The following is a 27049-nucleotide window of genomic DNA, read 5'->3' as shown; positions in this document are numbered from 1 at the left end:
ATTGACTTTATTTCTACACTCAATAATGCTAATAGCGGGAATACACGGTATGCTAAATAAGACAGCCTGATAGCTGTCGCTCGACCATACGTTCCACCGCTGCACGCCCTCTCTCAACTTCTCCTCGCCACCTCTAAGGGTCTTCTCAAATGGCTCGCCTCAAAAGCCTACCATTACACGTACTCCCTAGCCGCATACCCGGCCTGCCCGGCCTGCACGACAGGTGCGCTGCCGTTGTATGCGGGAGTCGTATAGGTGCTGCTTCCAAGAGGCGAAATCCCATCCTGGCGCAACTCCGTATTGGCATAGTTGTCATTCTGCACCGGAATTGTTTGGCCACCAGTTCGCTCGTCATGATCCACCGCGGTGGCCCCAGAGACATTCCGCGCGTGCTTAAGTGGGGGGTTTCCGTTCTCATAATGGCCAGGAATGGTACCGCTCTGCTGTGGTACCTCCTCTTCGCATAAGTCCTGGCCGGGGTTGCAGGTCTGGTAGCGCATGCCGTTCAGCAGTTTATAGAAGCCCGCTGCGAGGAGGGAACCGAGAAGCGGGCCGACGAAGTAGATCCAGAAGTAGCCTGGGAAGTGGCGGTTCACGACTGCCGGGCCAAGGGAGCGGGCAAAATTGAGAGAACCTCCAGTGAAGTAGATGCCTGTTATTACACGTTAGACAGACGTCACTTGAACATGGTTGGGCTGGTACAAACCACAAAGTTCAGTCAAGAAGAAAGCGAGACCGATTCCAACAGGGGCAAGGAACGTCGATTTGTGCTTGACCACTGCGAGCATGATGATCACAAACACCAGCTGCGCCGTCAGGAACATCTCGATGAACAGCCCCTGGGATATCGACGTTCCTCCGCCCAACAATGTTTCCACAGTGAGTGGTCCCGGGAAGAGGGCAGACACCACCGCCGCAGCACAGATCCCTCCAAGTAGCTGAGCAACGAAGACGAGAAGTGCTCTCACAGCCGGCAGCCCCCCAACGAGGAACAAAGCAAGCGTCACCTTTTTAATGTCAGCTCAGCCCAGCACGTGGTTTCAGAGAAGGCAACACATACCGAAGGGTTAAATAACCCACCCGTGATCCGATAAAACGCCCAGACATTCACCGTCAAGGAGAAGCCAAAACACAGCGACACAAATAGCAAGTTCGATGTATTAGGGGGGGCGCCATCTTGAGGCTTGGGCGTGTTGGAGATCTGGGCGCCGACAAAGGACCAGAAGAGGAAGAGGAAGGTGCCGACGAACTCGCCGATCACGGCGACGGTGTTGTTGCGCGTGTTGTCGGCGAGACCGAGCATGCCTAGCTGGTCTTTATGCTTTCTTCTCGGGGAGGAGACGTTGGCGTTGACGCCGCTCGAGCGTCGGGAGGAAAACGGGTTCATCGTGATAGCGACGGTGTCATGTAGTACTGTTACATGTACGTTGGAGAATATAACGACTGTTGACAGGCTGTTTGACCCTTTATACTGACAGCAGGGCTGGTTACATCCAGTTGAAGCTCCTTTCAGGCAACGTCATCTTGGATTATGGCGAGCTGAGGTTAAACTCCATTTGCACATCGGCGATTAGAGATAGCTGTGGCCGACTTGTCATTCGTGGCAGCAATTCGTCCATGGTAACATCCATTCTCATGTGAGGTTGCTTGGAAGCTATAGTAACTATGAGGCAATCCGGAAGGAACGTGAACCAAACTCTGGTAATATCCCCTATACCGACGGCACGTCATGAAGGCGTAAACCTGAGCGGCTTCACTTGAGTGGCCTCGACTTGAGTATCATGGTCCAGCTAGCCTACAGAGGGATATATCTCTGGCAGAGGGGCCGAGACAACTCTAGATCGCAAGAATCTCGGCGGTCCAGAGCTATATCGGCCCTAGCCTTGGCAAAGTACTTCGATCTGATCTGCGATATAGTGGTAAGACCAATAGATTTGGTTACTAAGCTGCATACCCAAAGTCCCTAAAGTTTCAGATGGGTTATGTCATTCTATAACAAGGCCGTCTGTTTGTAGATTAGGGGTCTTCCATGCACGACACCTCAATTTCTGCCCGCCAGCCGCTGACGACAACAATAATTACCACATTCAATCTGCTGTAACTAGTCAAACATCTCTCTTATCCATCACTATTTGACTGAAATATAGTTTGGCTATCTCCTTAAATATACATGAATTTTCGGAGTCCAAACCGCCTGCTCAATCTCACTACACCCAAGTTCTAAATTCCATCAGTCTCTTCAGACAATGTAGTTGTCCTAGAAGGTCAGGCTTTTTTAGTCTATTGTTACATAAAGCTAGCTGCAACTTCCCTTAACTTAATGACGGCACGGGTGTTGTATCAAGTAAGCGATGTTTAAAGTATTAGGTTAAGCTACATGTCGTTCTTGCCATCTTGCACCTGGGCCCCTTAGGTAGCTGGCAATCATTTTTAGAATATGGTCTCATAGCATCTCTGGATTTTCCTGTTGACTCTATAATGACAATATTACTGTCCTCTGGACGACATGGATTCTCAATCCACCTCTTGAAGATTGTGCGCGAGTCTTCGCTTTCACCAATTCCATTTACAGCCACAGCAGCAGCGGGAGGACATTCAACACCAGTTCGTTGACTCGTCATCGAGACTCGGGAGCGCAGCCGCCGGTCCAATAGATCAATATCTCGGACCTGGCACTCGACATACCAGTAATTATAGCCCTATTCCTTGGCCAGTTCCGTTCCTCGGTCGAGAACGGTTTGGAAGTTGCAGGTGCTGTCAGTGATAACGCTAAGACCTTGCGTCATGACGTCTTGTGCTAGCGCCCACTGGAGCTCGTAGGCAGACCTCGCTGCCGGGCCGAACTGAAGATCGGATTCAAGAAGAGTGGATCTAAGGACGTCGTGGTCGATGACTACTCCGCCGATAGATTGACCGAGCAGTCTTGCTATGGTGCTCTTTCCCGAACCTGGCGCACCAGACATCTGGATGGAGAGTTTTGGCTAGGTGCGATCCATGGACATGTTGCTAGTGCCTTGGAATGTGGGCAGACGAGTCTATCCCTTAAAGATTGAGAGGTTGAAATGGATAACGGACATTAAGAACGGTATTGTAAAGTTGAGGTGTTGCATGGCTAGTTAATAAAGCAGCTATTTGGCTGAAAACAGGGGGGCTGGTTTCCCCTCATAAAATACTAAACTCGTCCAACAACACTAAAATACCTAGCTATAGAAAGCTACAGACTATAAATCAAGTGCTTGGACAACCTGTGCCCACTCGCCAAAGCCATACGCGCCAGGCACATCATCTCCATCAAACAAACTCGCAAGCACCACCCGATCGGCCTGCTCCCCTTCCCACGGCTGCCTCCCATGCTGCGAAACGACATTATCATAGACAAGCACATCGCCTTGCTGCCACTTATGCAGCACCCGGATCTCATCCGTGATTTCCGCCAGGCGCGCCAGGAACTTCTCCGGAATGGGCGAACCATCGCCAAACAGCTGCTGCGTGACGGTACGCCTCGCCCCGCTGTTCACCTGCGAGTTGCGGTAGTACGCCGCCAGTCCCGTGAACAGAGTCGGTAAGTTCGTGCCACGCTGGGTGCGGATCCCCGGGAGTCGGTGAGTGAGCACAAGGCCGTCGTCGTCTGTCCATTCCCACGTCGTGTACTTGCCCCGACCATAGCGCGCGATCTGGGCCTCGATCTTGGAGCGCCGTGTGGCCGCATCGTCGTCGTCTTGGATTTCTTTCCCGAATGCCTGTTGCAGTGTCGAGCCGCCCTCGTACTGCTTGCCCTCTTTGTAAACGACCCTGCTTAGGATGCCTTTCTCAGCGAGCTCGGCGATGAACTCGGGGATCTCCTGCTGCGCGCGGTAGAAGAGCTCGAGCGATGAGGATATGGGTGTCTCGCCGCCTTTTTCGGGTGCCTTCTGGCTGTAGAAGAAAATGTACTCTGGCGCGTGCGGAACCTGCGGTGACTCGTTGTGATTATAGATTAGCACCTCTTTAGGTGCCTCGTTTGCGGGTGCTACATTAGGTGCGAGTAGTTGCCTATCGACGACAATTCCGATGATCTCGTGCGGCTTATAACCAAAAGCGTGGGCGAACTTGCTGAAGTCGGCCGCACTGCGAATCGGGAGTCCCCGAAAGAGGAGAGTGCCGTGGAGGGCAAGCTTCTTGGAGAGGATACCATCCTGTGCCTGGAGAGACTTTATGGTCTCTACAACTGTGTCGAGCTCAACCTCAGCATTGTCATGCACGGATGGCCTTAAAGCGAGTGGGGTAACAGTGTTGGCGGGGTAAGGGGCGCCAAGTGTACGCTGGTTAGTCGACGGTAGGTCAAACGGCTCGAATACAAGCGACGGCGAGGGAGCGCCGTCTAGCTTGAGAGAGTTGATCCCGAGCTGCTCAACTGTAGTCGCCATGATGACACAGATAGTGCAGTCTTATTCAGAAGAAAGTGATATAATTTCCAGATGTTGTGGACTTAATCTTCTGCTTACCCCGCCACAAAGAGGGGGATATCGCCATGTTTTTTATCTCCAATGTTATCATAATCCATGCGCACAGTCAACCCATGGGGCCCAGACGGCTGGTATTCTCTCATATGTGCTAAAAGCACGGAATGAACGCCTCTAGATCCCCGCCACTGTATGTTGAAGTAATATCGTGATATGTGAAGCTGTTGCCGAGTTTCCCGGGGAACAGGGTCACGACATAAAGTAGTCTGCAGTAGCACAGTAGCGTAGAGTACGCTTTGAGTACGGCAATTAATATGGCAATTGAAGACTAAAATCTTAACATAACCCTTTTTTAGCCACATTGCCTACTGTAGTCTGGAGTCTGGAGTAGTTAAGTGAGCTCGGTCTTTAACACATGGTTCTGGGTCTTGCACGCGACATAGATCATCCAGATCCCTACCAGCCAGTCGACTTTGCAACTACCTAACAGACAAAAAGCAAAAAAATACATATAATTGTTTCCTAAAACAGGAAATAATGACACTAACCATCATCGTACTATTGGCAAAGAAACGCGGCCGATGTTACATGGGGCAGAAGGACTTCTCGGAATCGTGGCTGTCACGTTTATGATGTCTCATATTGCGTGCTTATCGGATGCACGTCTCACAGATCTACAGAGCCCAGGTCCACAGATCATCACGAACTGTTCAAGACATACATAAGAAACGATGTAGTACCACAATGGATTTATTGCGCCGTTTAAAGTGCAGTGTGCTGCACCACATTCCTCATATAACCTCCAATCCACCTCTTGCGCCCTAGTCCTCGACGCAATATGTCAACGTCGTCTAGTGTCAAGCAGGGGGAGCTCGAAGAGAGCTCCCCTACGACCGCGACGGGTCCCATACCACCACCGGTCCGGCAGAAGCCCCCATTCTTTCGCAGCACTCTCTTTCAAATCCTCGTCGTGGGTATTTGCGCATTCAGCGCCCCCGGAATATGGAGCGCCATGAACGGCCTCGGTGTGGGTGGTTCTCAAAGCCCAGACCTGGTTAACGCCGCCAATGCCTTACTCTATGCCTTTATGACAGTAACCTGCTTCGCCGGGCCGTGGCTCACTAACATAATCGGGTTCCGCTGGACGCTCGCAATCGGCTCTCTCGGCTACCCCCTTTACGCTGCAGGGTTATATGTTAATAACCGTTTCGGGTCGACGTGGTTCGTGTATGTTGGCGCTGTTGCGTGCGGGCTGAGTGCAGGATTCTTCTGGAGCGTGGAGGGAGCCATCGCTACGGGGTATCCGGAGCAGGGAAAGCGCGGGCGGTATATCGCGACGTGGTTCACGTTCCGGAATTTTGGGAATATCATCGGGGGAGCCATCTCCCTCGCTATCAACCACAAGGCAGACCACCGCGGTAAGATTGGTTATGAAACCTACCTCGGCTTCATCGCCATTCAGTGCCTAGGCTTTTTCTTCGGCCTGCTACTATCGAATCCAGAGAAGGTGCAGCGCGATGACGGGACTCGCATCGAGGCCAAACGGGGAACAGCGTGGAGGGACGAAGGGAAGGAGATGTGGCGCTTACTCCGCAGCAAGCCGATATTGCTCCTATTCCCGCTGTTCTGGTACTATGGTTGGATCCAAGCCTACCCCGGCACGTATCTCGCGACATACTTCACAGTACGCTCGCGCGCTCTAGCAAGCTTCCTCTCCGCCGTCGTCGGGACGATAGCTACCTGGGTGAGCGGCTCGATCGTGGACCTACCGTGGGCAAAACGGCGGCAGACACGGGCCATAACGGCATTCGTGTTAATTGCGCTGCTCAACAGCGCGACCTGGATCTGGGCCGTGTACATCCAAAATGAGTACCGTCACACCAAGCCGACGCTAGATTGGGGGGATCAGAGCTCTTTCGGGCGCGGCTTCGGGTTGTATATGTTTGAGCGAATCAGTCTCGGCATGGTGGAGAATTACATCTACTGGTGTATTAGCAACTTGTCTGATTCTCCTGGTGACCAAATCCGGTACAGCTCTCTGCTGAGGGGGATTGAGACGGCGGCGGTTGCGGTGGGGTTCGGAGTGCAGGCGGTGCCGACGGCGTTGATAGCCACGGCGAGTATCAACTTCGCGTTTTGGTTTATTGCGCTGCCATTCGCGTATTATGCCACATTGCAGGTTGTGCAGAAGTTTGATCAGCTAGAGAAGTTAGGGAGTATATCTGAGGATGAGAGAGTAGTAGAGCAAGTCAGTGTGGGCAAGGAGGCGTAGACAACTATATTGCTTTAATTTAATGCTTTGAAGGATTCCTGGTAGAATAACCCTATCCTTGTGATTTTAGGCGGCACTAGTTTAGACTGTGGGTAAGGCCTTTCTATATCTATCTCTCTCTGTATATTCTTCTCTCATTATCATAAATATTCAACGGTCAGCCCAACATTTCACTCCACCCTGGCTTTGACGTCCCCTCCGCAACATAGCCATGGGCGTAAAACAAAATCGCAAAGAACAGATTAGACAATGCAAACCCCAGCACTGCTATATTATAAACCGTCGTAACCGCGTCTTCCTCGTCATCCGCCTCCTTTTCCAGCTTCGGCTTGTTAATTTCAGGCTCTGGCTCCATGAGTAGGTCAAGGAACATTTTGGCGAAGTAGAGTCCGAAGGAGAGGAGAGGAATGCAAACGGCGAGGACAAACAGCACGAGTATGAACCCCGAGAGTTTTACGAACGAATCTTTTGTATCGGCATACGCCTTCCAGCCCAAGCGAACCTCCTGCTTGGACCTAGCGTAATTTTTGAGGAGCTGGAACAAGAAAATCGACAGTGCGAAGGCTGAGAAGCCTGAAAGCACCGCGGGTCCATATAGAAGACCCGCATGGACCACCTTCCTCATCCTCTGAGGCCCGACACTCCCAGAAAACCGTTCGTGCAGCCACTTTCCTAAATGTCTTTTTCCCCACAGCCCCGCTGGCACGGCAATAAACACAATTGGTAGCTGGTAGGTAAGCAATATAACCGACTCCTCAAGTCGATCTGCGGCCACCTTACCGGCATTCGTGCTCGGATAAACCACCATGTGCGCGACTACCACCCATAAGGAGAAGTGAACGAAGAAAATGTAATAGCGCAATACCTCGTCGAGCCAGGCGAGACGGATGCGCACGGTCTCCGGGATGCGTTGTGCTTTCACGGCGAATGAGAGCCAGGGTTTCTCGGTATGGCGTCGCGAGGCGCGGTGGGCGGCGTCGGCTTCGTAGACGCCAAGGAGGTAGGCAACGAGGAAGATGAAGCCAATAAATTTGGTAAAGGAGACGCCGGACATGCCGGCTAGCTTAATGGCTTGGGGAAGGGGACCGAGAATGAAGAAGACGGCGCTGGTGGTAGCGGAAAAGATCGGGGCGCTGGCGGGCGTGCGGTTGGGGCGTGTGGCTAGTCGTTTGGAGGTGAGTGAGTTGGTGGTGGACTCGCCATAGTAACATCCTACGGCAAGCCATATGGGAATGGAGACAGCGTCTATAAAGCAAATGACAGGGGAGGAGCGGACGAAGGAGATGGCGGGAGTTGGGGAGGGGTCAGCGCTTGAGGGCTGCGTCATGGCGTTAAGGGCAAGGGCTAGGATCGCCCAAAGTGCTGACTGCCATGGTACTTTGCTGTCATCGGGGCAGGCAGTGGTAGAAAGGGCGGCGGCATTGGTGAACGTTGCGTTGGCGAACGTTGTGTTGGCCACCTCCGTCAGGAGGCTGGCGAGGCCTTGAGGGTGTTAGACTGAATACCAAGTTATAAATAGGAGTTACAAACCAAATGAACCATCGATATGTTCCATCGGATCCCCACGATCAGTGTGTTTGAGCGTATTTTTTTTACATCAAGGCAAAGGCTGAGATATGTATGATAGTAGGATTCGTGCACCGCCACACTAACGGCGCGGGGCAGCCCCGGCGCGGACCGTACTCTAGTGGCTATGCTGCTTGGCAGGGCTGTCATAAAACAACATCGAAAGGAACCGTTTTCAGCAGCCTTCCTGCCATCTCATGTTATAAATGGAGTACAGTCAGGACGTATTTTATTTACTTAAAGGGCCGCCGAGTTTTGAAAACCATTCGCGTAACCTATTAAGTTATGTGCCTCTATCAATTATACTCTTCCAGACGTTCTCTCAGCCCCGCATCAGCCACACCTCTTCCACCGACAGTTAGTAACCTCTCCGATACCTGAGACTAGCTTCGCCACCATATTCTAGACTTCTCAAAGCACGGGCTGGCCATCTATAATTCTAATAGTCCAAGACAAATAATATCATCCCTACACCCCGAACACACCAGCTGCCATCCACCTGCCCCAAACCGCCTACTCCCTCACAAGCTCACAAACCAAATCCAATCCACTGTGTCGACCACCCACTGACACGAGCATGGCTCTCTCGAAGTCGTCTCAAAAATGATCAATGGTTGGTACAGCGTGGTATTTCTGTGCCGTTTCTCGATTTGACGATCTAAGCGTCGTTGAGAATTGATGCCTATTTCGCTCACCATCCAATGAGGCATGCCATTGGAGGGCGGGGGGTCTAAAACCCCTTTCCGTATGGCGCAGGTCATGCACAGCCATTCCTTGGCAGTCGGCGATCGCTGTCTCCCTTGATGAGAGACAGACATAGTGGGTAGGGCTGCTGTCGTGTGGAGAAAAGGAAGATGGTCCCCGCGAGGAGAGCTTCTCTCTTACTCTTTGTTGCAACTGCTTCACTGGGCGCTTCAACGCAATCAAATCTTTCCAAAGGTGGCTGAATTTCCTCCTTAAGATAGCCTCTACGACATCAATTCAGTCACCATGCAGCTCATCAAGGTCGCTCTCCTATTTGCGCCCCTCCTCGCTGTGGCCTCTGCTATAGTCGACGATTCCCGTACTTCCCCCTTCCCGCTTCCACCTTAAAACACCCACTGACTCTCCACCTAGCCCACGATGTCGAGGCTAAGATCAAGCGCGACCAGGACCTTAAGAACCGTGGCTTCGACACTCGAAGCCTCGGCTTAGAGAAACGCGATTGTGAAAAGAACGGCTGCAAGTGCGCTAAAAACACGCCGCAGGGCGTGTACTGCGGACTGTGCAAGGCCGTGATTGAGTCTGGGACAGGCGGGTTTTATACGCGCGATAGCTTCGAGTGCGGTCCCAGCGGGGCGTGCTGTAATTATGGCAGTACGTCTGTGTGCAAGACCGGTAACTACGCGGGCTCTTGCCCGAGGTAGATTGGAAGGTAGAGGAGGGTGAGAGGAGAGAAGACATAAATGGCGAGGGATCCGTTTTTATTGTTGTGAAATGGGACTACCAAAAGCGTTTGTTGCGGATGCAACTGGAGTATTTGGGCTCCTTCAATGGTAGTGGACAGCTGTGGAGGTCCTGCATGCTCGTGCGGTCTTGAAGCCCGAGGGAATATGTATAGATAAGAATTCATATGGGAATAAAAACTGATGCATTTCCTTCCTTAGCCTTGATATGTGAGAACCAGGCTTATTGAACAGTCTTGATATGATAGTTACATCCCTAAGTGATTGAAAGCCTCTGTTTCATTCATAGATACTATGAACAACCAACCCCGCAATGAGCTTTAGCAGCTATTCCCAACCTCTAGCTGATTATGATGTGTTTCCCACCTCACAGATTTTTCCGTCGCGCGAGCACCATTTCCGCCAAGACCAATCCCCAGCAATATCTTCGTGTAAGCAATGCAGCTACCTGCCCCGAGCCCCGAGGTTGCCCGCCAATATTACTTCCCAGAACATCAGGCAGACGAAAAGCACCTAACAGACCAAGATAGTAAGCTTGCAGGTGGTACGTAAAATAATTTAACATATGTATATATTCCCCGCTTCTATCTATACAAGAGATTCGGCTCAGTCCCCATTCTGGAGATCCCGCGCCTAGATCCAGCTAGCTCCTCCAAACGAGCCATTCTATACTACAGGGAGAGGACTAACGCCGATATGCTCACCGAGATACGGACACGCCGAGTACTAGGAAGTATCTCGGGGTTGCGCCTCCTCTCGGCGCATATATGCATATAGTAGTACAAGTACAGTTGCTTTCCTGCTCCGCTCATCCGTCTTACACACCGTCGCCATTCAAACAAAACGCTTCTCCTACGTATCCCCAAGGTAGTGTCTCTCTACTTGGCTCTACGCTTGCCGCCGTTACGCACACGGGGTGTGACAACCCACTTGTTGGGTTTGCGGACCTGGCGCGTCTTGTATCCTCCTTTCGCCTAGATTGAAGTTAGATATTTGCTTTGCGGTATAGTTATGTGATAGAACTTACCGGCATACCCCACGGGCTGACGGGATCGACGTTACCCTTCGATTTACCTCTACCACCTCCGTGAGGATGGTCGCCTATATTATTGTTAGAAATGAGGGCTTCGGGACCAGCAAATGGATAACTTACAGGCGTTCATGGCAAGACCACGGACGGTGGGCCTGATGTTGAGCCAGCGCTTTCGGCCAGCCTTTCCGAGCTGCTCGTGCTGGTAATGGGGGTTGCTAGCGACACCAATCGTTGCGCATGCTTCCCTGCTGACTTTGCGGACTTCACCACTCTGTAGCTTGACCGTGACATGCTTCTCGCCGCCCTTGGTCGTAGCATCATCTTTGCTGATGACCACGGCGTATGTGCCTGCACTTCTGCAGAAGACTGCTCCACGGCCCTTAGCGGAGCCGACGTTGTAGACAATGCTTCCCATGGGAATCATGTGCAATGGCAGACAGTTTCCTCTCCATGCGGTCTTAGCTGCCAACACACCGGGATCGACCACTCCTCCCATGCTATCAAGCAAGTCCTTCGGGATGCCAGCGCGGTAGCTCTGTACGACATCTCCTGCTCTCATCCCCTCAGGAGCAACAATGTAACTCTTCTTGCCAGTAGCCTCCTCGTTCAGCAGCGCAATATGCGCTGTCCGTCCAGGGTCGTGCTCGATACGCTCGACCATATGAGGTCCAGGAACCATCCTTTCGAAGTCCACTGTGCGGATTCTCGTCTTGTGTCCGCCACCACGATGCCTGATCGTCACACGTCCAGAGTTATTCCTTCCACCCTTACCATGTCCCTTCTTAGCGAAGGTCAATGGGAGAAACGGTCGGCCCTTCCACAAGTGGTCGTTGATGGCTCGCTTCAAATGACGCACACCCGGAGTCCTGGGTGTGTACGTGCGCATAGCAAAGCTGGCATTGCTGTCGATGACAACAGCCGGAGGCGCAAAACTCGACGAGATCGAGGTAGTTGTGAAGGTCTGCTGAGACTCAGCCGGGATTGGTTCTTCGACAGCCGTGGCATATGTTCGAGGGCGGAGAGGCCGCAACGTGAGGGTGTGGCATAGCGGCCTCTGCGCCCGCAGCAGTACCCTGGGCTGCAGCATCTTAAGCAATCCGTCCCAGCCGTTCTGGGAGTATTGCTTGAATGATGGTGGTTGAAGGGGATAAGTTGCACCTGGTCGTCGCTTCCAGGGTCGATCCGTGCTGTCTTGATGAATTTCTTAGCTCGGAACTCCATTGAGACACACGGGTTCTCATTGGTTGATTGAATTGACCAATCAGGCGCGTTAAGAATTGAGACGCTAGTCGTTGCCCTGCGGTTGCTATGTTTATCGTTCGCGGCTTGAAACTAACTCAAGCGAAAGTACCCAAGTATACTCCCCCGCAACAGCTCTGTACACGAAAACCACGAAAACCGACTCGTGATAAATCCCCAAAAACATACAAAAATGCGGCCATGAAAACTTCTTTATTATAAAGTCTCACTATAGTTTCTATTCTACTCGAAATTATACGCTCGATTTATTTTGCCAGATACTCCTCGACACTTCGTCTCAAATCGCGTCGCCTCCCACCTCCTCTTGGCGTTGAAACTCGCGCGCTAAGACCTACAAACAAGCACGGAGACGCAAAGCTCCACCTACAGGTCAGTACTTCGTAGTCTTTCTTCCTACATTCCTCCTCCGACGTCAACAACAAACCTTCTACTTCTACCTCCACGACCTCTATTTCACCCAATTCTTGTTGTTCTCCGCGTCCATGATCGAGATCACTCTATTTTGACGCACTGAGTTATCCTAACGCTCAGTAGCGGTGTCCCCGAGACGTGGCAGCCTCTTACCAAGTCCTTTCTACACAGCGTCAACATCGACCACGCTCCTATCCCCAACACTCTTACAATTCTCGACAGTTTATGCACACATAGACTCCTTCAATACTGTAAGGCATCCCATCCTCCACGAGTTGTTTTGGCAACAAAGACGCGTTGTTTATGGTGTCTTTGTCACCAATGTTACGCCTACTTCAGCCAGCACGCCTTAGCCTTCTGTACGCGTTGCTAATATAATTATAGCTTCATATAACATTCGAAACAATCATTATACTTGTCTATATCCTCAAATATGCCTCCAGTGAGTATTGCCGCGTTTGTTGTCAAATGCAAATTCCACACATTCACAGGCTCTAACACAATCCCAACAGGCCCGAGCACTCAGAACCCGAGTGGCAACGAACGAGAACGATGAGAATGTCGGAACAACAAGACTGACCAGGGCTAAGGCCGCTGCTCTTAGCGTAGACGACCTGTCCAGCGCTGCCCAGAAGCCACTTCAATCCAAGAAGTCAGGTCTCCAAATCAACCAGCCTCTCCAACGCAAGCGTGCTGCACTGGGAGACGTCAGCAATGTTACAAAGGGTGACGGAGCTGTCGAGGGAAAGAAGCCCTTGGGAAAGAGTGGCCTCGTGTCCAAGGCCGCCCAACCGACTGGCATCCAAAAGGTGTCCCGAACCAACTCCACGAGAACCGCATTGGGCTCGAAGGATAACAACAAAAAATCCACGGTTGAACTGAAGAGAACGGCCAGCGGCTCTGGAGTCCTTGGTGGTGGTGTCACGAAGAAGAGGCAAACAACCTCGAGCACAAGCTCGCTCTCAATCAAAGAGTCCGTCACAGAAGATGAGGAGCCTGCGAGGAAAAAGGTCCACACCAGTGTTGAAAAGCGAGTTGCTCCTGAGGTTATGAGTGAAAACAAGGTGGAGAGTGTTCCGGTTGAGGCTATCAAAGAGCCAGAAGCCGAACTCCCTCTCGACCTTGATGCCGAGGATATTGACGACCCATTGATGGTCGCTGAATACGTCCACGAGATTTTCGACTACCTGAAGGAGCTCGAGGTTGCAACCATGCCCAACCCAGTCTACATGAAGCACCAGGAAGATTTGGAATGGAAGATGCGTGGCATCCTTGTCGACTGGCTGATTGAGGTTCACACTCGTTTCCACCTTCTGCCGGAAACTCTCTTCCTTGCTGTCAACATCCTCGATCGTTTCTTGTCTGCCAAGGTGGTTCAGCTCGATCGCCTCCAACTCGTTGGGGTCACGGCCATGTTCATCGCTTCTAAGTACGAGGAGGTCCTCTCGCCTCACGTTCAGAACTTCCGCCACGTCGCCGACGACGGATTCACGGAAGCCGAGATCCTCAGCGCCGAGCGCTACGTTCTGTCAGCCCTCAACTATGACCTAAGCTACCCCAACCCAATGAACTTCCTCAGACGTATCTCGAAGGCCGACAACTATGATATCGAGACCCGTACTTTGGGCAAGTACCTCATGGAGATCAGTCTCCTTGATCACCGCTTCATGGGCTATCTTCCTAGCGAGATCGCCGCTTCGTCCATGTACTTGGCTCGCAAGATCCTTGACAAAGGCCCTTGGGATGTCACCCTCGCACACTACGCTGGATACTCGGAAGAACAAATTGAGCCAATCTTTATTCTTATGGTCGACTATCTCGCTCGCCCAGTCACACACGAGGCGTTCTTCAAGAAGTATGCCAGCAAGAAGTTCATGAAGGGTAAGTCTACTATATACACCACTCAAACCTTCTTTGATATTTTACTAACTCCGGCTTAGCATCAATCCACTCCCGCCAATGGTCCAAGAAGCATGCCGAAGAGCTCGGCATCGAAATCTCTCAACCTTTGGATTCCGTTTCTCAATAAACGAGATAATATAAACAATGCTTGGCATATTCAAACTGAGTTTTCGCTACAACTGAAATGAACTCTTTGGATGGATCACGAAAGAAAAATTACGAACGGTAGACGGAAAAACGACTCTACTCGGATGGGGCCAGAGCAATCCTGCTGGTTCCCAATATTTTGCAATGCAATGGTGTTTGCTTTTCGCACTGGCCTGGTTCGGTGCACCACTTATTTCCTTCACTCATCTGTCTGGCGTCATGTACATGCTCGAGGCGTGCTAGGCGTTTGGACAATATTGCTTTTTTGCTATTGGTCTGCTCTACCCTTATCTTCATACCCGCTTCCTGGGCCTGCTGCCTCGCAATTTAATAGCGGCATTGCCAGGGAATGCCTTCTACTCTTGTTTGTGTATCGAAATGGGGGGGTGGGACGTTTGCATGTTTTCGGCCTTCATCTATCTTCAGGCTTGGCTTGATAGTGCTCATAAATGGATCGGGGGGGCGAAAACGCGTATAGGCTTCGATGGAATAGAAGAGGCTTACAATGAATTAACATCAAAATAATATGCACTACCTTGAATATGTGAACCAAGTTGGTGTATCCAAATGAGCTCGCGCAAGGCTCATCTGTCAAGAACTGCACACAACAGACACTGTTTATAGCAACGGTAAGTAAAATATAGCCTCTCGGTCACTCAGGATAGCTTTAAATGGCCCAGCTACTGTAAAAAAGGGTTAAAGGGATAATTTTAATCGACTTAAATTACCGTTATATATTCTCAGCTATAGAGGCGACTCTTTCCAGACTTTCGGGTAACATTTCATGGTTAGCCTCGCCTCATTAACGTCATTTGTATCCACCAAATAGAGCTCGCTTGGGAGCTTGCCCAGGAACCGGGGCCGCCTTCTGCCGCCGTCACGTCTTCAAGCTTTCCTCGTCAACTGCAACTTGTCAACGATAGTTCCTGTCACCTTATCCACGTCAACATGGCCGAATACCTCAAACTCGCCAGCGGCTTCGTCGACTTCGACCAGAAGAGCCTTGCAGGTATGTTTACATGAATATTAGGCTCTCTGGTCACATGCCAGTGTCAGTTAAAAAAATGCCACTGACACTCCGATAGTCGCCGCAGCTGCCATTGCATTCAACCCCATATACTGGAAGTAAGTGAACCTATACCACTCTTGTACCTGAATCCAAAAGCTAACCCCGCACAGCACGGTTGCCCGCCAAGGTTCGTCCACCCTCGACCACCTCACCACTCCCAGCCTGCAAACTCCTCTCTAATAACCCGCAGAATACCATAACAAGGTCCTCACGAAGCTCGCTGGCGGCAACGCACGCCTAGGCTGCTACCTCCTCGCTGCATCCATCTTCTCTCTTGGCATCTTCCGCGACTACCTTTACGAGCAAGCCCTCCGCAGCCAGCCCGGACACCCAGACCTCGAAACCGATCTCGTCAAGCTCATCGCCGGCGGGCTCTTCCTCGCCGGAAATGTTCTCGTTATCTCCAGCATGTGGGCCCTTGGTCTCACCGGCACGTATCTCGGCGACTACTTCGGTATCCTGATGGACTCCCGCGTCACTAGCTTCCCCTTCAACGTTACCGATGCGCCGATGTACTACGGTTCCACTCTAAGCTTCCTCGGGACGGCGCTCTGGTACGGAAAGCCGGCCGGCGTGCTCTTGACGATCGAGGTGCTGGTTGTCTACCTTGTTGCGCTTCGCTTCGAGGATCCGTTCACGGCTGGCATCTACGAGAAGCGCGAGAAGGAGCGCGCGAAGGCCAAGCGGGGAAAGAAGAACTAAACGAGAAGGGTAGTGATAGAGAGCCTTGGGGGGTCGGGCGGAGGTGGAATAGATTGTAAATGAAAGGCATAGAAAGAGTCGATGGTAAATAGCAAGGCATGGGGTTTGTACCTGCTGGCAGGGTGGCGTATACAGCGGAGTTCAACAGTATTAGCGAGCGTTTTACAGGACTGCACAGATATCAACTACGTGTATGGAAGGCGCTGGATGGAGCAAAAGTCGTTTTAAAAGTACTCACTCAAAGAGTAGAACGTATAATTTTACAACAATATTCCCTGTTGTACAGAAAGTGAGGGCTCGTAATGTCTATCATAAAAGTGAATATGTGGAAACCACCACCGTTTGTACGCCTAATACCCCAGCTTTCCGTTCCTATCTGCCGTCCTGTGCGCCCGTCAAATCAATACAAGAACTTATTGCCTCCTAGTCCTCGTTTTCTTCGCAGTTGTAGCCGCGTCCTCGTCGTCTTCATCCTGCCCCTTCTTCAACTCCTCATCCAAATTCCACTCCTCCATATCGTACCAATCTTCGCCGTCACTCATCCCATTCTCGCCAGTGTGCGCCTCAGCCTTAGCCCACTTCATCACATCATTGCGCAGCCGATCCGCCTTAAGAAGGCCCTCGTAGAGCTTCTCGCTTCCCCTGCACACCTCCTCCTGCTTCTGCACAAACAGCTGCAGCAACCGCCTTGTCTCATCTGCCTCCTGCGTCGGGAGCCCAATGTCTCGGTCCGGAATCGCAGATTGGGGCGCCAAGAAAAATGGATGTATGAAAGAGTCGTTGGAGGAGGTTGAGAGGGATCGTGTGCGAGACCTCACGTTGTCATCGGATGCGGCTTGTGCCTGGGCGCGGGTGCGCATGCGCCTTGGCTCGGGGGCATCAGTTTCGTCCTTCTCCTCGGATTCGTCGTCTGCTGGTACATCAGGGTCAGGAAGAGTGGTATCGGGATCTTCGAATTGGTTGGCTTTGTCCTCGGCGGATTCCTCGGCATCTGCAGTGGCCGCTGCATCGGTAACGACTCCGTCCATTTTGTCAGTCCCGTTGGCATTTTGTTCATTTTCAGATTCATGGGGCCCGGCAGCTTTCTTGTCCCCATCTAGTTCCGTTGTATTGGTGTCACCGTTGGTTGCAGCGGCCACATCCTCAGCCACGGCAGGCTCAACAGATGTTGAAGTCTTCACTTCTTGGGCAGAACCGTTCTGAGTTGGAACGTCAACCATTGCGACTTCGTTTTCAGTCGCAGAATTGTCTACAGCCTGTCCAGGCGTGGAAGCGTCTAGCTGTGCCAGTATGGCCCCGTTCATATCTGTATCTTCACTACGAGCATCTTCCAATCGGTTTTTTTCGAGAAGGTGCTCCCGGTATTCGTTTCTGCCATCCCCAAAGAAGCTTATGTCGTTCGGCGTCTCGAGTAGAGCCGTAGGTACCCATATGTGATCGCCGCTCAGCCTCGTTAAGAGGCGCTTCATTTTCCATAGAGTCTCCTTTTCCTTCTGCATCATTGACCGCGCATTCAGAGTGAGTTCGGTGAGTGTTTTCGATGTGAATGGCCTAGATAGTGTTGGGTGATTTGGCAGGTCGGTAACTGATGTCAATGGCGCAAGCAACTCTACACCACAAGGTTAGGAACGAAAGTCAACTGAGGAGGGCAAGGTTTCTTCTAACCTTCCATTCGAACATCATTATATGGATAGAATTCATTCGCAGCGGCCAAAGCCTCGCCATCTTCATCGTCTTCACTATCCATCTCGTAGCCATCCTCATCGTAAAGCATCGGTCGTTCGCTAATGATTGTTCTCTCATAGTGCTCGTTGTAGGTGATCGTCTAGCACAGTATCAGCATACACAAATGACTTTCTGGATTAGACAGCTCCTCATTACCTTTTTGTAGGCCTGTGGACCGTTCGGCATCGCCAGCCTGCCCTCGCGGACGTATCTGGCCCTCTTCTTCAGCTTGTTCCCCCTGTTCGTGGTTTGGTCTATTGAGTGTTCCGAGTCCGATTCTGAGAAGAAACATAAGTCAGTTAAGTCCAAGGCTAATGGATTCTGGATCTAGAATTCCTACCATCGGCTTTGCGCTTGACTGCTTGCTTCATATCCCCCACAAGCCTAGCGATCATCATATCTTGTACACTCGGCATGGTTGCGCCTTATCGGAACTCAGTCGTTCCTGCTTTGGGATTCCGGTTGCGAGTATTACACCACAGTAGGTGAATCAGTTCGGTCGCCTTCACTGTTCGAGTCCCAGGGTGAGAGGTTAGGTATGGAGCCGCAAGTGCTGTCGCAGGAATGACACCTGATCTCTGTGTCAATAGATAGCCTATTTGGCTACCTTTGCTGTGTGCAGCACTCGACAGTAGGTGGATTCGCGTGATTGTTCTTGTAGTGTAGATCAAGGTAGCTATTCAATTACATCGATGAGTGACAGCCCCTCAGGATATGTTGTGAGTATTGTGACATGAATGGCGCAAAACAGAAGGGCGGCCTCTCAGGAACAACCTTTGGATAGCGGCGGCATTTGACCGCACCGTCACTGCCCGCACCACGCTAGCCTAATTTAGGCGATTACAACCCCAATGGCCAAGAGATACCCTCTTTGGAATTAATTGCACGATTTCGGCATCCAAGCTCACAGGCGCCTAGATTCTGGATATACTGAAAGAAATAGTCACTCATGGGCGCTTTGGGAGCGTCTCGGGGTTAACAGAAATCCCGAGCCGCAGATGACAGAATCCCAGTCGCAGGCGGAAGTTCCTTCCATGGATTCGTACATGGCATCGCTGAGAGGAGCTATTTCAGAGTACGAGTCGGGGAAAAGCATGCGCTCGGCGCAGGCTGTGAAGCTGCAGTTGGCACAGGAGCTCATAAAACAGGAGGCTTGGGACGACGCGCTACGCATCCTCCGACCACTATGGCACACCATGTCTTGGAGGAGGGAAGGGTGGTGGGACTTGACTGAAGAGGTGGGGACTATCCTGCGTGAGGTTGCGGTCAAGGCTGGAGATAGCGGGACAGTTGTTGCTGTAGACTGGGAGCTTATGAGTTCAAGTAAGTAGATAATTGGGCTATTTGTATGAAGATTGGGCACTAACTCGCAACAGCTTTCGCACGGAATCCACGACAGACTCTAGACATTACCAAGTCCCTTGACGATGTGGACACGGTGAAAGGGAAACCAGCGGTGGTGCTTCAAGGGAACGATATACATTCGTTCTTGTGTGCGACATTCGTTTTCGAGCAGGCCGAAGGAAAGGTTGGGGAACCATGCACATCACAATTGAGCGTCACGTCCTTTGCTTCAAAGGATTCATCGCCCATTACTATGGCGGAAATAAAGATAAAGTTCGAAGGGTCTCTTAAGCCCGTTACGATCCGGCATAGCAGTGAGGCTCAAGATGTTGAAGTCCGCCCGGATAATACATCGTTCACCAAGGTGGAGCTTCGCGAAGAACATGGAAACTCTGAGGATACAGCTATGTCTGTTGCGAAGGAACGTGGCTTGCGGTCCAGCACTCTCGTCGGAGATGAGAGTTTGATTTTTCTCCCTGGACAAACACGTGTCTTTGAGTTGAGTTGTCCTCTGAGAGAACCAGGCAAGGCCAAAGCTATTTCAGCGACGTTTGCACTCGCTGCGCCCCTTTTTGATCTCGAATGCATCATAGAGTTCGACCACATCACCACTCGTGATATGTGGTGGAGCCAGAAGCCAGCTCGCAAGCGGGTTGTGCGTGCTGATCCGCATTCTATTATCATTCTCCCGAAACCGCCCAAAATGGAAATTAAATTCCAGGCGCTGAAGGATCAGTATTATACAAACGAGCCTATTGACCTGAACGTCGATATATTTAACGGCGAAGATGAAGAATCACTTGCCAGTTTGGAGGTCACCATTACCAACGATGGCGCAGGAACTCCTCAGCTTCCCTTCAAGATTATTATACCCACGGCACCTGAATCCGACGTGGAATATTCACCAGATGATGAAACGCCACCAAGCGCCAAACTTGGATCAATCTCAAGCTCCAACACAATATCAGCCGTTGTGGTTCTAGGTCCAATATTAATACAATCGACTTACGAAATAACTCTACAGTTGAAGTATAACCTAGCTTCCGACTTGGAAACTCCAATCACCAGAACTGCAGCCATACGTCTCAATATTGGCAGTCCATTCGAAGCGAACTATGATTTCTCGCCTCGCCTCGACTCAAGATCATGGCCAAGTTTCTTTGATCCTAAGGATGGGGAAACGTCTTCTACTGGCGAAGTCGCCGCGCTTGGTCTCCCACAGAAGTGGAATCTCACCGCCAGATACTGTTCGTTTGCAGGTGAAGCTTTGATAGTGGAGGACGTCAGCCTCGCCATCCTCTCCCTTAACGGCGGCGTTGCCTGCTCTGCTATCCACCCACTCCCAAACACATCATTGGGACTACCCATCCTACCCGAAGCTCTAGCAGAATCTCACTTCGACGTTTTGACTCAAAAACTGAGCCTGGATGACCGCCGGTCAGCATCGTTAGATTTGTCCCTATTGATACAATGGCGACGTGACGTGCCTGGATCACCATCCAACACGTCAACGCTGCCCATTCCAAGGCTGCTAGTCGCCAGCAGCGAGCCCCGGGTCCTCACAAAATTGTCATACAGCGAAGACACCACCACACCAATGGTCCTGCACATGGAATACATGATTGAAAATCCTTCGATGCACTTCCTCACTTTCAGTGTGGTGATGGAACCAAACGACAAATTTGCATTTTCAGGTGCAAAGCAAAGTACTATCCAACTGTTGCCATTGTCGCGGCGCGGTATGAGCTTCAACCTGCTGCCGAATGTGAGGGGCGAGTGGGTCAGACCGCAATTGGTGGTGACTGATCGTTACTTTCAGAAGGTGTTGAAGGTCGCTCCAGGAGATGGGATGAAGAGTGACAAGGAAGGAATCTTAATTTGGATTCCGCCTGATGAGGAATAAAAAATAGGAAAAAATATATATATTTTTGAAATTATATACAATGTCTTCGAATAATGATGGTCCTTATGGCAATATATTCTGGTCTACATATCACTCTCTACAACTTGGCCGCGCCATCGGTAACCTTCCTGTTCCTTGGATCTCCACCGAGTATGTTCTTCCACTTCTCACTTATGACTTGCTTCTCAATGACGCCCATCTTCGCCCACCCCGCAAATTTCTCTGCCTCCTGCCTCCAGAGCTGCATTTCCTGGCCTATCCACTTCGCTGTATTCTCTGCAGTTTGCACTGGTGCCTCCATCGCAACCAGGTGGCCGATTCCTTTTAAAACGACTTCCTTAACGCGCCCCTTTGCTGCCCCTCCGGACCCTCCGGCGCCGGTGCCTGTGACACGCATTTTTTCGGCATTATGCTCTGGCGGAGCCATGAAGCTGGTGCCACCGAATATGTACAGCACGCTTGGCCGCAAGCGCGGGAGCTGCTGAAGGACAATATATGGTGCTGGGGAATAAAATGGCTCGCCGGCGGGTACGGCTGGATCGATATCGGCATGGGAGTAGTGAGTAATGGGAGCCAGAGGACCGTTAATGGGGTCGGGGAAAGTTGGGCGAATGAAGGTTTGCACTTCGTGGTACTTGGGAGTGCTCAATGTCACGGAGCCCTTTTCATTTGGATAGAGTAGCGTGGGCGTCTCGCGTACTCCGTGCTTGTTCCATGCCTCTAAAACCCGAGGGTCCCAGGCCTTGTAGAATGGGTTTTTACGAAAGCCCGCCGCGGCTGCTTCGCGAGATGGCCAGAGGTCGCGACGGAATGTTGACGCCATAGGTGCTCCCCTGCCGCCAGCGCCGGTCGGATTTTGTTGAAGAATGACTGGATCCAGGAGGATGAGTGAGGTAAGAAGGCGAGGATGTATTAGGGATAGGCAGGCAAGGTTATTGCCACCAAATGAATGGCCAACGCCGAACAACGGAAGTGGCATCTCCTTGCGGAAGTGGTTAATCATGTGAAGAAGGTCACGGGGATGGTCCATCCATGATGCTTGGCCGCTGGTCAGCTAGAATTCGGGATATATTAGGAGAACTTACGATCGTTCCCTAACTTCTCTTCATTCAGAATTGCACTTTGATTTTGGTGGGCGGCATCGGCGATCCAGATACTGCGGATGCGGAAGCCATTGGCCTTTGAGCGTAGATATAGTTCATCCCACAAGGCTTCGTAGAGCTCCTGTACAGTGTTAGCAACAGACACGGATACTTGAAGTCAAAGAATGGGTGCTTGCCTTGGGAAACCCATTTGCATGTGCTCCAATGATTGTAACATCTCCTGGTTGCGGATTTGGATTGTCTAACGGCGTATACTGCTTGACGGCAAGCTTTAGAATCTCCTCCTCCGAAAACGATGTCGCTCTTGCATATTCCCGAATATGCTGGGCTTCTACTACATGTTCTTTGATATTGAAGTTAGCTGTCGACATGTTGGCGATGATATATATATGTATTTATTATAGCGACTTCTAGAAAAATGTAATAGTAATCAACAAGGCCACGCAAACCACAAGGAAGTCGTATATACACTTTTCGTCTTACTTTGCTCGAATAGTATTATATAAGTAAGGTTGAGGAGTTGATCCATTGGATCCTCTAACAAGTGAGCCTCGGCTTCCGGCTAGGCCGCATCTTGTTGGATAGCAATCAAGGTACTGGAGGGTTCTTATCGGGGCCTCGCATCACGTGACAACAGACTTGGCGTGTTTTTGACCGCGTTCAGGAACGCGTTCGCCTGTAATTACTGAACTTCAGTTTGGAAACGCCTCATTCATGAATATTATACCCACCCAAAACCACAGCATTTAATGACATAATAGCAGCCTACCATGGCTAATGAGGTGCCACCGCTATTGTTTGACGACTGTCATATCGCTATTATTCCAAGTAGAGAGTTAACAATTGAGAATGCGCGTGAGGTAAGAACTTCACTCGCCTTGGTGAACCCCTCTAACATACAGTACAGTTTGGATCTATACTTGAAGAAAATGGAGCAACAATATCAGAACTTGGCGCCAATGGCACTGTCGAAATCGCCGAAGTTACACATATAATCTCGTCAACTTCTGACTTCCCTCAATACCACATCGCCACTGCACATTTGCGTCCTGTTATCACGCCAAGTTGGATTGCGGCGTCGCTCAAGAAGAATAAACTAGCTCCTTTCCGGCCATATACTCCAGACCCAAAATTGTTCTTCTCTGGCGTTAACGTCACTTGCGCCGATATTCCGGAAGGCGACCAAGATGCTATTATTGGCGCGGTCATTGCCATGGGAGGCCAAGAATCCAACAGCCTCACCAGACAAGTCACTCATATCGTGGCGCTGACAGAAGACCACCCGAAGTGCCAGAATGCAAAGGACAAACAATTAAAGTGCAAAATCGTTCTGCCTCACTGGTTTGAGGACTGCATTAAGCTGGGGCATCGAATCGACGAAAAGCCATATTTGCTCCCTGACCCCGAGTTTCTTCGGATAGGGTCTGAGGCGCAGATTCTGGTCCCAGTCACAAACAGCGTGACAGGAGCCACAACCCCAATCCCTGATTATATTCCCGTCGGGGCAGATTCTCCTTCGGGATCTCGCAAATTAAGCGTTTTCCGCGACAAGAAAGTCATGTTTTCAGAAGGTGTGAAACTCCGTAGCCGTCATCGAGGCATTCTTGAGGACCTCATTACCAATGGAGATGGCGCTATAACTACCAGCGTCCACAAAGCCAATATGTATATCTGCAACTACCGCGATGGCGATGACTATATCACGGCTTCCCGGAGTGGAAAAGATGTTGGAAATCTTTCCTGGCTGTATTATCTCATGACTTACAATGAGTGGACTTCGCCTTTGCGACGACTTCTGCACTACCCAATCCCTCGAATGCCGCTTGAGGGATTTGAAGGAACGAGAATCACTCTTTCTAACTATGGTGGAGACACCCGCATTTATCTCGAAAGCCTCGTTAAAGCTGCCGGAGGCGAGTTCACGAAAAGTATGAAGCAGGATAATACCCATCTTATCACTGCGCGAAATAACAGCGAAAAGTGCGAGGCTGCGCTTGAGTGGGGAATTTCGATGGTCAACCATTTATGGATTGAGGAAAGCTATGTCAAATGCAAAGCACAACCCTTGACAAATCCAAAATACATCCATTTTCCACGGCGCACAAATCTTGGTGAAGTAATTGGCCAGGTGCCTTTTGATCGCAAGATATTGGAGCACATCTATTATCCTGGCGATGTTGCCACTCCTGAATCATCAAAGCAGGATAGGCCTGTTATGAAGACGAAGGATCGCAATGCAGGTGTTCAGCATGCTACTGAACCCCCTAGCGCTGCCTTGGCTGATGTCTCTATGGCGGATGACCAAACCCTGCCTGTTCTTCCTCGACCAAAAGCAACTCCTGTCCCGAAACGAACGGCACATCTTCTATCGACACCACACAGCAATCGACTAGCTAGAACAGGTAAAGAGAATGAAACGCCATCATCTACAAGTAGTCGTGGGGCAAAGGACCGCGCGTTATCCAAGCTTCATGACCAAGCTGCCGACATCGCACTTTATGAAAAAGAGAAAAAGCGTGCCGGAAACGGTATTTGGGGCGGAAAACGAGCTGCAGACCAGGTCGACAGAGAAAGGGGCACCCGAAGGGCTTCTAGCGAAGCTGGAGGGGCGAGCGATGCAGAGTCGGAGGAGGAGGGCCGGGTAATTAAGAAACCAAAGACTGGTTCGCGCCCCGTGAGCATCAGACTTTTGGTTACTAGCTACAAGCGGTGGGAAGAGATGCCAGCAAAGGAAGATTCCGATAAGGCAAGTACCCCAAGCATGGTTCTTGATGTGGCTAGGCTAACATTTTCTGTAGAAAAAGCTGCGCGAACTTGGAATTCTCATCGTCCAGGACCCCAGCACTTGCAACTATCTCGCAGCGCCAGGCATGGTTCGCACGCACAAGTTTCTCTGTGCGTTGGCCACGGGCGTCGGCATCCTGTCGACTGAGTTCATTGATGCGTGCCTCACGTCGTCAACCATGCCGCCTCCGGACTCATTCGTATTGAAGGACAAAGCGAAGGAAAAACACTTCAAGGTCAAACTCGCCGATGCCGTCAACCGTGCCAAATCGAACTCGGGGCATTTGCTTCGGGGCATTGCCGTATACTGTACGGAAGCTATACCGAATGGCCCTGGTACATACAAGACTATCGTGGAATTCAATGGAGGCGAGTTCGCCATATTCAGAGCGAAGGCTGAAACTTTGAGGATGAGGGAGGAAGGCGAAGAGGAGGCTGTATATCTGCTGACAGGGACGTCAATCAAGGAGAAGGCACTGTGGCCGAAGTTTGCACAGATGGCCCAAGACAATGGGCATGAGCCGAGGATTGTACAGGTCGAATGGTTACTCGACGCAGCAATGAGGCAGGAGGTGAAATGGCATGACGCATACTTGGCACAGTAGATGATCTGGCTTGCCGTTTTTAGCATTAGCCTGGAGTTCGGTTTTATGGGACAGAGCATGGTTGTCCGGAGTGTTGGGCATAGTTGACATCGGAATGAATTAATCCAGGATATTTGTCCCAAAGCATGCCTTCTCACCCCATTTTGCAACATGCTCTGAGTGAACAAAGTTTAACCTTTTTAAACTAATATTTTGTGTTATTATTTCAGAGTCTAGAAGAATTTAACTCCTTGTTCGTCTTCTTGCCCAAATACCTGCGCCTTCCCTCTCTTTACAAGAACACCCATCGCCCGCTGCAATAAATCTGGATCCATGCCATGGAACTCCTGCGACATCGTCGCCTCGCTCTCTGTAAGTTCATATAATGTGAGAACAACGTTCTTCTGTCCCGTCTCGTCAACCTGTATATCCATGTCAGCTATGCCATCCGTAGGTTCCAAACAGAAAATCATTGAGCTATGAAAAACTCCGTACCCAGTCATATATCAACCCCGCCCATTCCTCTGGCGTCCTCCAATAAATCCACGCCACCTCTTTACTATCGCTATCCTTCTTCCCGCCCAGCCACTCCGCCCTTCCCTCCTTCCTCATCGCGTTTATAATCTCCTTCGCATCCGCGAGGCTAACCCGTTTATTGATCGTCTTATTCCAGAACAGATCCGTGTCTATGGCATCCACCAGCGTCAGCTTCCAGAGCTTCTTCTGCCGACAGTAGGCGAGGATGAGGCTGCTCCATTTGCTGCGACGCGCGTGCTCGGTGGTGGTCGACGGCTGGGGTGAGAAGAACGGGGGAAAGGAATAGAAGGCCGGGAACTCGAAGGTGTCGGCCTGAGCCATGGTTGAGGAGGTGGGGCGTAATCGAGAGTTATATATATCGTCCTGTCATTTATGCGTGGGCCATGGATAGTGGGCGCAATTCAGATCAACGCGGTCATCGCGGGGTCGTCTTCAGCCTTGTCTGCTGGTGGGGGCACCTTGCATGGTGGTGGGAGCTTGCGCGGAAAGTGCAAACATAGCAAACATCTACTGGTATGGCACTGAATTGGGAAAGTGCAAACACGACAAACAATTGCTAGCTCCAGTTTGCGACTAGAAGCTAAACCCCTTTCAGACAGAATTTGATTCTCACTAGCGTGATTTTGAAATTTTTCGTCGCCTATATATACTAGAACTCCCCCCCGAGCTTTTGACCTTTTCTTCTTTTCTCTTTAGCTCTCTTTGCCTATTGGCTTAGATCAAGTGTAGTATCTGTTCTTTTCAGTTTAATCTCTGAAATTGTCCTATTGGACAAATCAATGATTAAATCTATTTTTGAAATGAGTCTTGGGACCGCTGA

At 50.8% G+C, this 27049-nt stretch overlaps 13 protein-coding genes across 13 annotated transcripts; 6 read left to right on the top strand and 7 right to left on the bottom strand.

Annotated features, from left to right (window-relative positions):
• Positions 1-78: 78 nt before the first annotated feature.
• Positions 79-1387, bottom strand: VE01_00322 (uncharacterized protein; the record flags this gene model as incomplete). The annotated part of the gene is made up of 3 exons (XM_018269854.2): positions 79-652; positions 707-1007; positions 1061-1387. The coding sequence occupies 3 exons, from the start codon at positions 1385-1387 to the stop codon at positions 174-176; spliced, it is 1107 nt and encodes a 368-aa protein (XP_018135312.1). The 3' UTR covers positions 79-173.
• A 923-nt stretch (positions 1388-2310) lies between these two features.
• On the bottom strand, positions 2311-4992 carry VE01_00321 (uncharacterized protein). Its single transcript, XM_018269853.2, has one exon. The coding sequence runs from the start codon at positions 4404-4406 to the stop codon at positions 3222-3224; it is 1185 nt and encodes a 394-aa protein (XP_018135311.1). The 5' UTR covers positions 4407-4992; the 3' UTR covers positions 2311-3221.
• Positions 4993-5039: 47 nt separating this feature from the next.
• VE01_00320 (uncharacterized protein) lies at positions 5040-6738 on the top strand. Its single transcript, XM_018269852.2, has one exon. It carries the CDS (start codon positions 5281-5283, stop codon positions 6712-6714), a length of 1434 nt encoding a protein of 477 aa, XP_018135310.1. The 5' UTR covers positions 5040-5280; the 3' UTR covers positions 6715-6738.
• VE01_00319 (uncharacterized protein) lies at positions 6708-8293 on the bottom strand. The gene is made up of 2 exons (XM_018269851.2): positions 8245-8293; positions 6708-8196 (listed from the first exon to the last, which is right to left on the bottom strand). The coding sequence occupies exons 1-2, from the start codon at positions 8267-8269 to the stop codon at positions 6872-6874; spliced, it is 1350 nt and encodes a 449-aa protein (XP_018134985.1). The 5' UTR covers positions 8270-8293; the 3' UTR covers positions 6708-6871.
• Positions 8294-9139: 846 nt separating this feature from the next.
• Positions 9140-9908, top strand: VE01_00318 (uncharacterized protein). Its single transcript, XM_018269850.2, has 2 exons — positions 9140-9343; positions 9397-9908. The coding sequence occupies exons 1-2, from the start codon at positions 9271-9273 to the stop codon at positions 9684-9686; spliced, it is 363 nt and encodes a 120-aa protein (XP_018134986.1). The 5' UTR covers positions 9140-9270; the 3' UTR covers positions 9687-9908.
• Positions 9909-10603: 695 nt separating this feature from the next.
• On the bottom strand, positions 10604-11979 carry VE01_00317 (uncharacterized protein; the record flags this gene model as incomplete). Its single annotated transcript, XM_018269849.1, has 4 exons — positions 10604-10699; positions 10753-10826; positions 10879-11869; positions 11917-11979. The coding sequence occupies 4 exons, from the start codon at positions 11977-11979 to the stop codon at positions 10604-10606; spliced, it is 1224 nt and encodes a 407-aa protein (XP_018134989.1).
• A 411-nt stretch (positions 11980-12390) lies between these two features.
• Positions 12391-15004, top strand: CLB2 (G2/mitotic-specific cyclin). Its single transcript, XM_018269848.2, has 4 exons — positions 12391-12680; positions 12814-12871; positions 12942-14310; positions 14370-15004. The coding sequence occupies exons 2-4, from the start codon at positions 12863-12865 to the stop codon at positions 14456-14458; spliced, it is 1467 nt and encodes a 488-aa protein (XP_018134990.1). The 5' UTR covers positions 12391-12680; positions 12814-12862; the 3' UTR covers positions 14459-15004.
• Positions 15005-15311: 307 nt separating this feature from the next.
• Positions 15312-16543, top strand: OPI3 (phosphatidylcholine biosynthesis). The gene is made up of 4 exons (XM_018269847.2): positions 15312-15487; positions 15564-15603; positions 15658-15674; positions 15738-16543. The coding sequence occupies exons 1-4, from the start codon at positions 15427-15429 to the stop codon at positions 16247-16249; spliced, it is 630 nt and encodes a 209-aa protein (XP_018134987.1). The 5' UTR covers positions 15312-15426; the 3' UTR covers positions 16250-16543.
• On the bottom strand, positions 16488-18730 carry VE01_00314 (uncharacterized protein). Its single transcript, XM_018269846.2, has 4 exons — positions 18315-18730; positions 18131-18252; positions 17915-18074; positions 16488-17858 (listed from the first exon to the last, which is right to left on the bottom strand). The coding sequence occupies exons 1-4, from the start codon at positions 18388-18390 to the stop codon at positions 16663-16665; spliced, it is 1554 nt and encodes a 517-aa protein (XP_018134988.1). The 5' UTR covers positions 18391-18730; the 3' UTR covers positions 16488-16662.
• A 90-nt stretch (positions 18731-18820) lies between these two features.
• Positions 18821-21570, top strand: VE01_00313 (uncharacterized protein). The gene is made up of 2 exons (XM_018269845.2): positions 18821-19297; positions 19351-21570. The coding sequence occupies exons 1-2, from the start codon at positions 18973-18975 to the stop codon at positions 21219-21221; spliced, it is 2196 nt and encodes a 731-aa protein (XP_018134993.1). The 5' UTR covers positions 18821-18972; the 3' UTR covers positions 21222-21570.
• On the bottom strand, positions 21264-22952 carry VE01_00312 (uncharacterized protein). Its single transcript, XM_059463262.1, has 3 exons — positions 22501-22952; positions 22307-22445; positions 21264-22259 (listed from the first exon to the last, which is right to left on the bottom strand). Exons 1-3 carry the CDS (start codon positions 22693-22695, stop codon positions 21319-21321), a joined length of 1275 nt encoding a protein of 424 aa, XP_059320105.1. The 5' UTR covers positions 22696-22952; the 3' UTR covers positions 21264-21318.
• A 67-nt stretch (positions 22953-23019) lies between these two features.
• On the top strand, positions 23020-25962 carry VE01_00311 (uncharacterized protein). The gene is made up of 3 exons (XM_059463261.1): positions 23020-23184; positions 23232-25070; positions 25123-25962. Exons 1-3 carry the CDS (start codon positions 23095-23097, stop codon positions 25711-25713), a joined length of 2520 nt encoding a protein of 839 aa, XP_059320104.1. The 5' UTR covers positions 23020-23094; the 3' UTR covers positions 25714-25962.
• Positions 25837-26836, bottom strand: VE01_00310 (uncharacterized protein). The gene is made up of 2 exons (XM_018269842.2): positions 26188-26836; positions 25837-26114 (listed from the first exon to the last, which is right to left on the bottom strand). The coding sequence occupies exons 1-2, from the start codon at positions 26548-26550 to the stop codon at positions 25926-25928; spliced, it is 552 nt and encodes a 183-aa protein (XP_018134992.1). The 5' UTR covers positions 26551-26836; the 3' UTR covers positions 25837-25925.
• Between the last annotated feature and the right edge of the window lie 213 nt (positions 26837-27049).

This window comes from Pseudogymnoascus verrucosus (genome assembly GCF_001662655.1).
Source record: "Pseudogymnoascus verrucosus strain UAMH 10579 unplaced genomic scaffold scaffold_1, whole genome shotgun sequence".
Taxonomy (NCBI): domain Eukaryota; kingdom Fungi; phylum Ascomycota; class Leotiomycetes; order Thelebolales; family Thelebolaceae; genus Pseudogymnoascus; species Pseudogymnoascus verrucosus.
This window is presented reverse-complemented; position numbering and strand designations above follow the sequence as displayed.

What these genes read in the sequence shown, in the direction of transcription:
- VE01_00313 (XM_018269845.2), top strand. Translation starts at nt 18,973, where the DNA reads ATGACAGAATCCCAGTCGCAGGCGGAAGTTCCTTCCATGGATTCGTAC. An exon ending in CTGGGAGCTTATGAGTTCAA is followed by an intron (nt 19,298 to 19,350) that starts GTAAGTAGATAA and finishes AACTCGCAACAG; the next exon opens with CTTTCGCACGGAATCCACGA.
- CLB2 (XM_018269848.2), top strand. An exon ending in CAGCAAGAAGTTCATGAAGG is followed by an intron (nt 14,311 to 14,369) that starts GTAAGTCTACTA and finishes ACTCCGGCTTAG; the next exon opens with CATCAATCCACTCCCGCCAA.
- VE01_00312 (XM_059463262.1), bottom strand. Translation starts at nt 22,695, where the DNA reads ATGTCGACAGCTAACTTCAATATCAAAGAACATGTAGTAGAAGCCCAG. An exon ending in ATGCAAATGGGTTTCCCAAG is followed by an intron (nt 22,446 to 22,500) that starts GCAAGCACCCAT and finishes AACACTGTACAG; the next exon opens with GAGCTCTACGAAGCCTTGTG. An exon ending in AGAGAAGTTAGGGAACGATC is followed by an intron (nt 22,260 to 22,306) that starts GTAAGTTCTCCT and finishes CCAGCGGCCAAG; the next exon opens with CATCATGGATGGACCATCCC.
- VE01_00318 (XM_018269850.2), top strand. Translation starts at nt 9,271, where the DNA reads ATGCAGCTCATCAAGGTCGCTCTCCTATTTGCGCCCCTCCTCGCTGTG. An exon ending in TGCTATAGTCGACGATTCCC is followed by an intron (nt 9,344 to 9,396) that starts GTACTTCCCCCT and finishes CTCTCCACCTAG; the next exon opens with CCCACGATGTCGAGGCTAAG.
- VE01_00321 (XM_018269853.2), bottom strand. Translation starts at nt 4,406, where the DNA reads ATGGCGACTACAGTTGAGCAGCTCGGGATCAACTCTCTCAAGCTAGAC.
- OPI3 (XM_018269847.2), top strand. Translation starts at nt 15,427, where the DNA reads ATGGCCGAATACCTCAAACTCGCCAGCGGCTTCGTCGACTTCGACCAG. An exon ending in CGACCAGAAGAGCCTTGCAG is followed by an intron (nt 15,488 to 15,563) that starts GTATGTTTACAT and finishes ACACTCCGATAG; the next exon opens with TCGCCGCAGCTGCCATTGCA.
- VE01_00311 (XM_059463261.1), top strand. Translation starts at nt 23,095, where the DNA reads ATGGCTAATGAGGTGCCACCGCTATTGTTTGACGACTGTCATATCGCT. An exon ending in CAATTGAGAATGCGCGTGAG is followed by an intron (nt 23,185 to 23,231) that starts GTAAGAACTTCA and finishes CATACAGTACAG; the next exon opens with TTTGGATCTATACTTGAAGA. An exon ending in CAAAGGAAGATTCCGATAAG is followed by an intron (nt 25,071 to 25,122) that starts GCAAGTACCCCA and finishes CATTTTCTGTAG; the next exon opens with AAAAAGCTGCGCGAACTTGG.
- VE01_00319 (XM_018269851.2), bottom strand. Translation starts at nt 8,269, where the DNA reads ATGGAACATATCGATGGTTCATTTG. An exon ending in ACATATCGATGGTTCATTTG is followed by an intron (nt 8,197 to 8,244) that starts GTTTGTAACTCC and finishes AACACCCTCAAG; the next exon opens with GCCTCGCCAGCCTCCTGACG.
- VE01_00320 (XM_018269852.2), top strand. Translation starts at nt 5,281, where the DNA reads ATGTCAACGTCGTCTAGTGTCAAGCAGGGGGAGCTCGAAGAGAGCTCC.
- VE01_00310 (XM_018269842.2), bottom strand. Translation starts at nt 26,550, where the DNA reads ATGGCTCAGGCCGACACCTTCGAGTTCCCGGCCTTCTATTCCTTTCCC. An exon ending in CGGGGTTGATATATGACTGG is followed by an intron (nt 26,115 to 26,187) that starts GTACGGAGTTTT and finishes ATGGATATACAG; the next exon opens with GTTGACGAGACGGGACAGAA.
- VE01_00314 (XM_018269846.2), bottom strand. Translation starts at nt 18,390, where the DNA reads ATGCCGAGTGTACAAGATATGATGATCGCTAGGCTTGTGGGGGATATG. An exon ending in AGTCAAGCGCAAAGCCGATG is followed by an intron (nt 18,253 to 18,314) that starts GTAGGAATTCTA and finishes GTTTCTTCTCAG; the next exon opens with AATCGGACTCGGAACACTCA. An exon ending in TAATGATGTTCGAATGGAAG is followed by an intron (nt 17,859 to 17,914) that starts GTTAGAAGAAAC and finishes CTTGTGGTGTAG; the next exon opens with AGTTGCTTGCGCCATTGACA.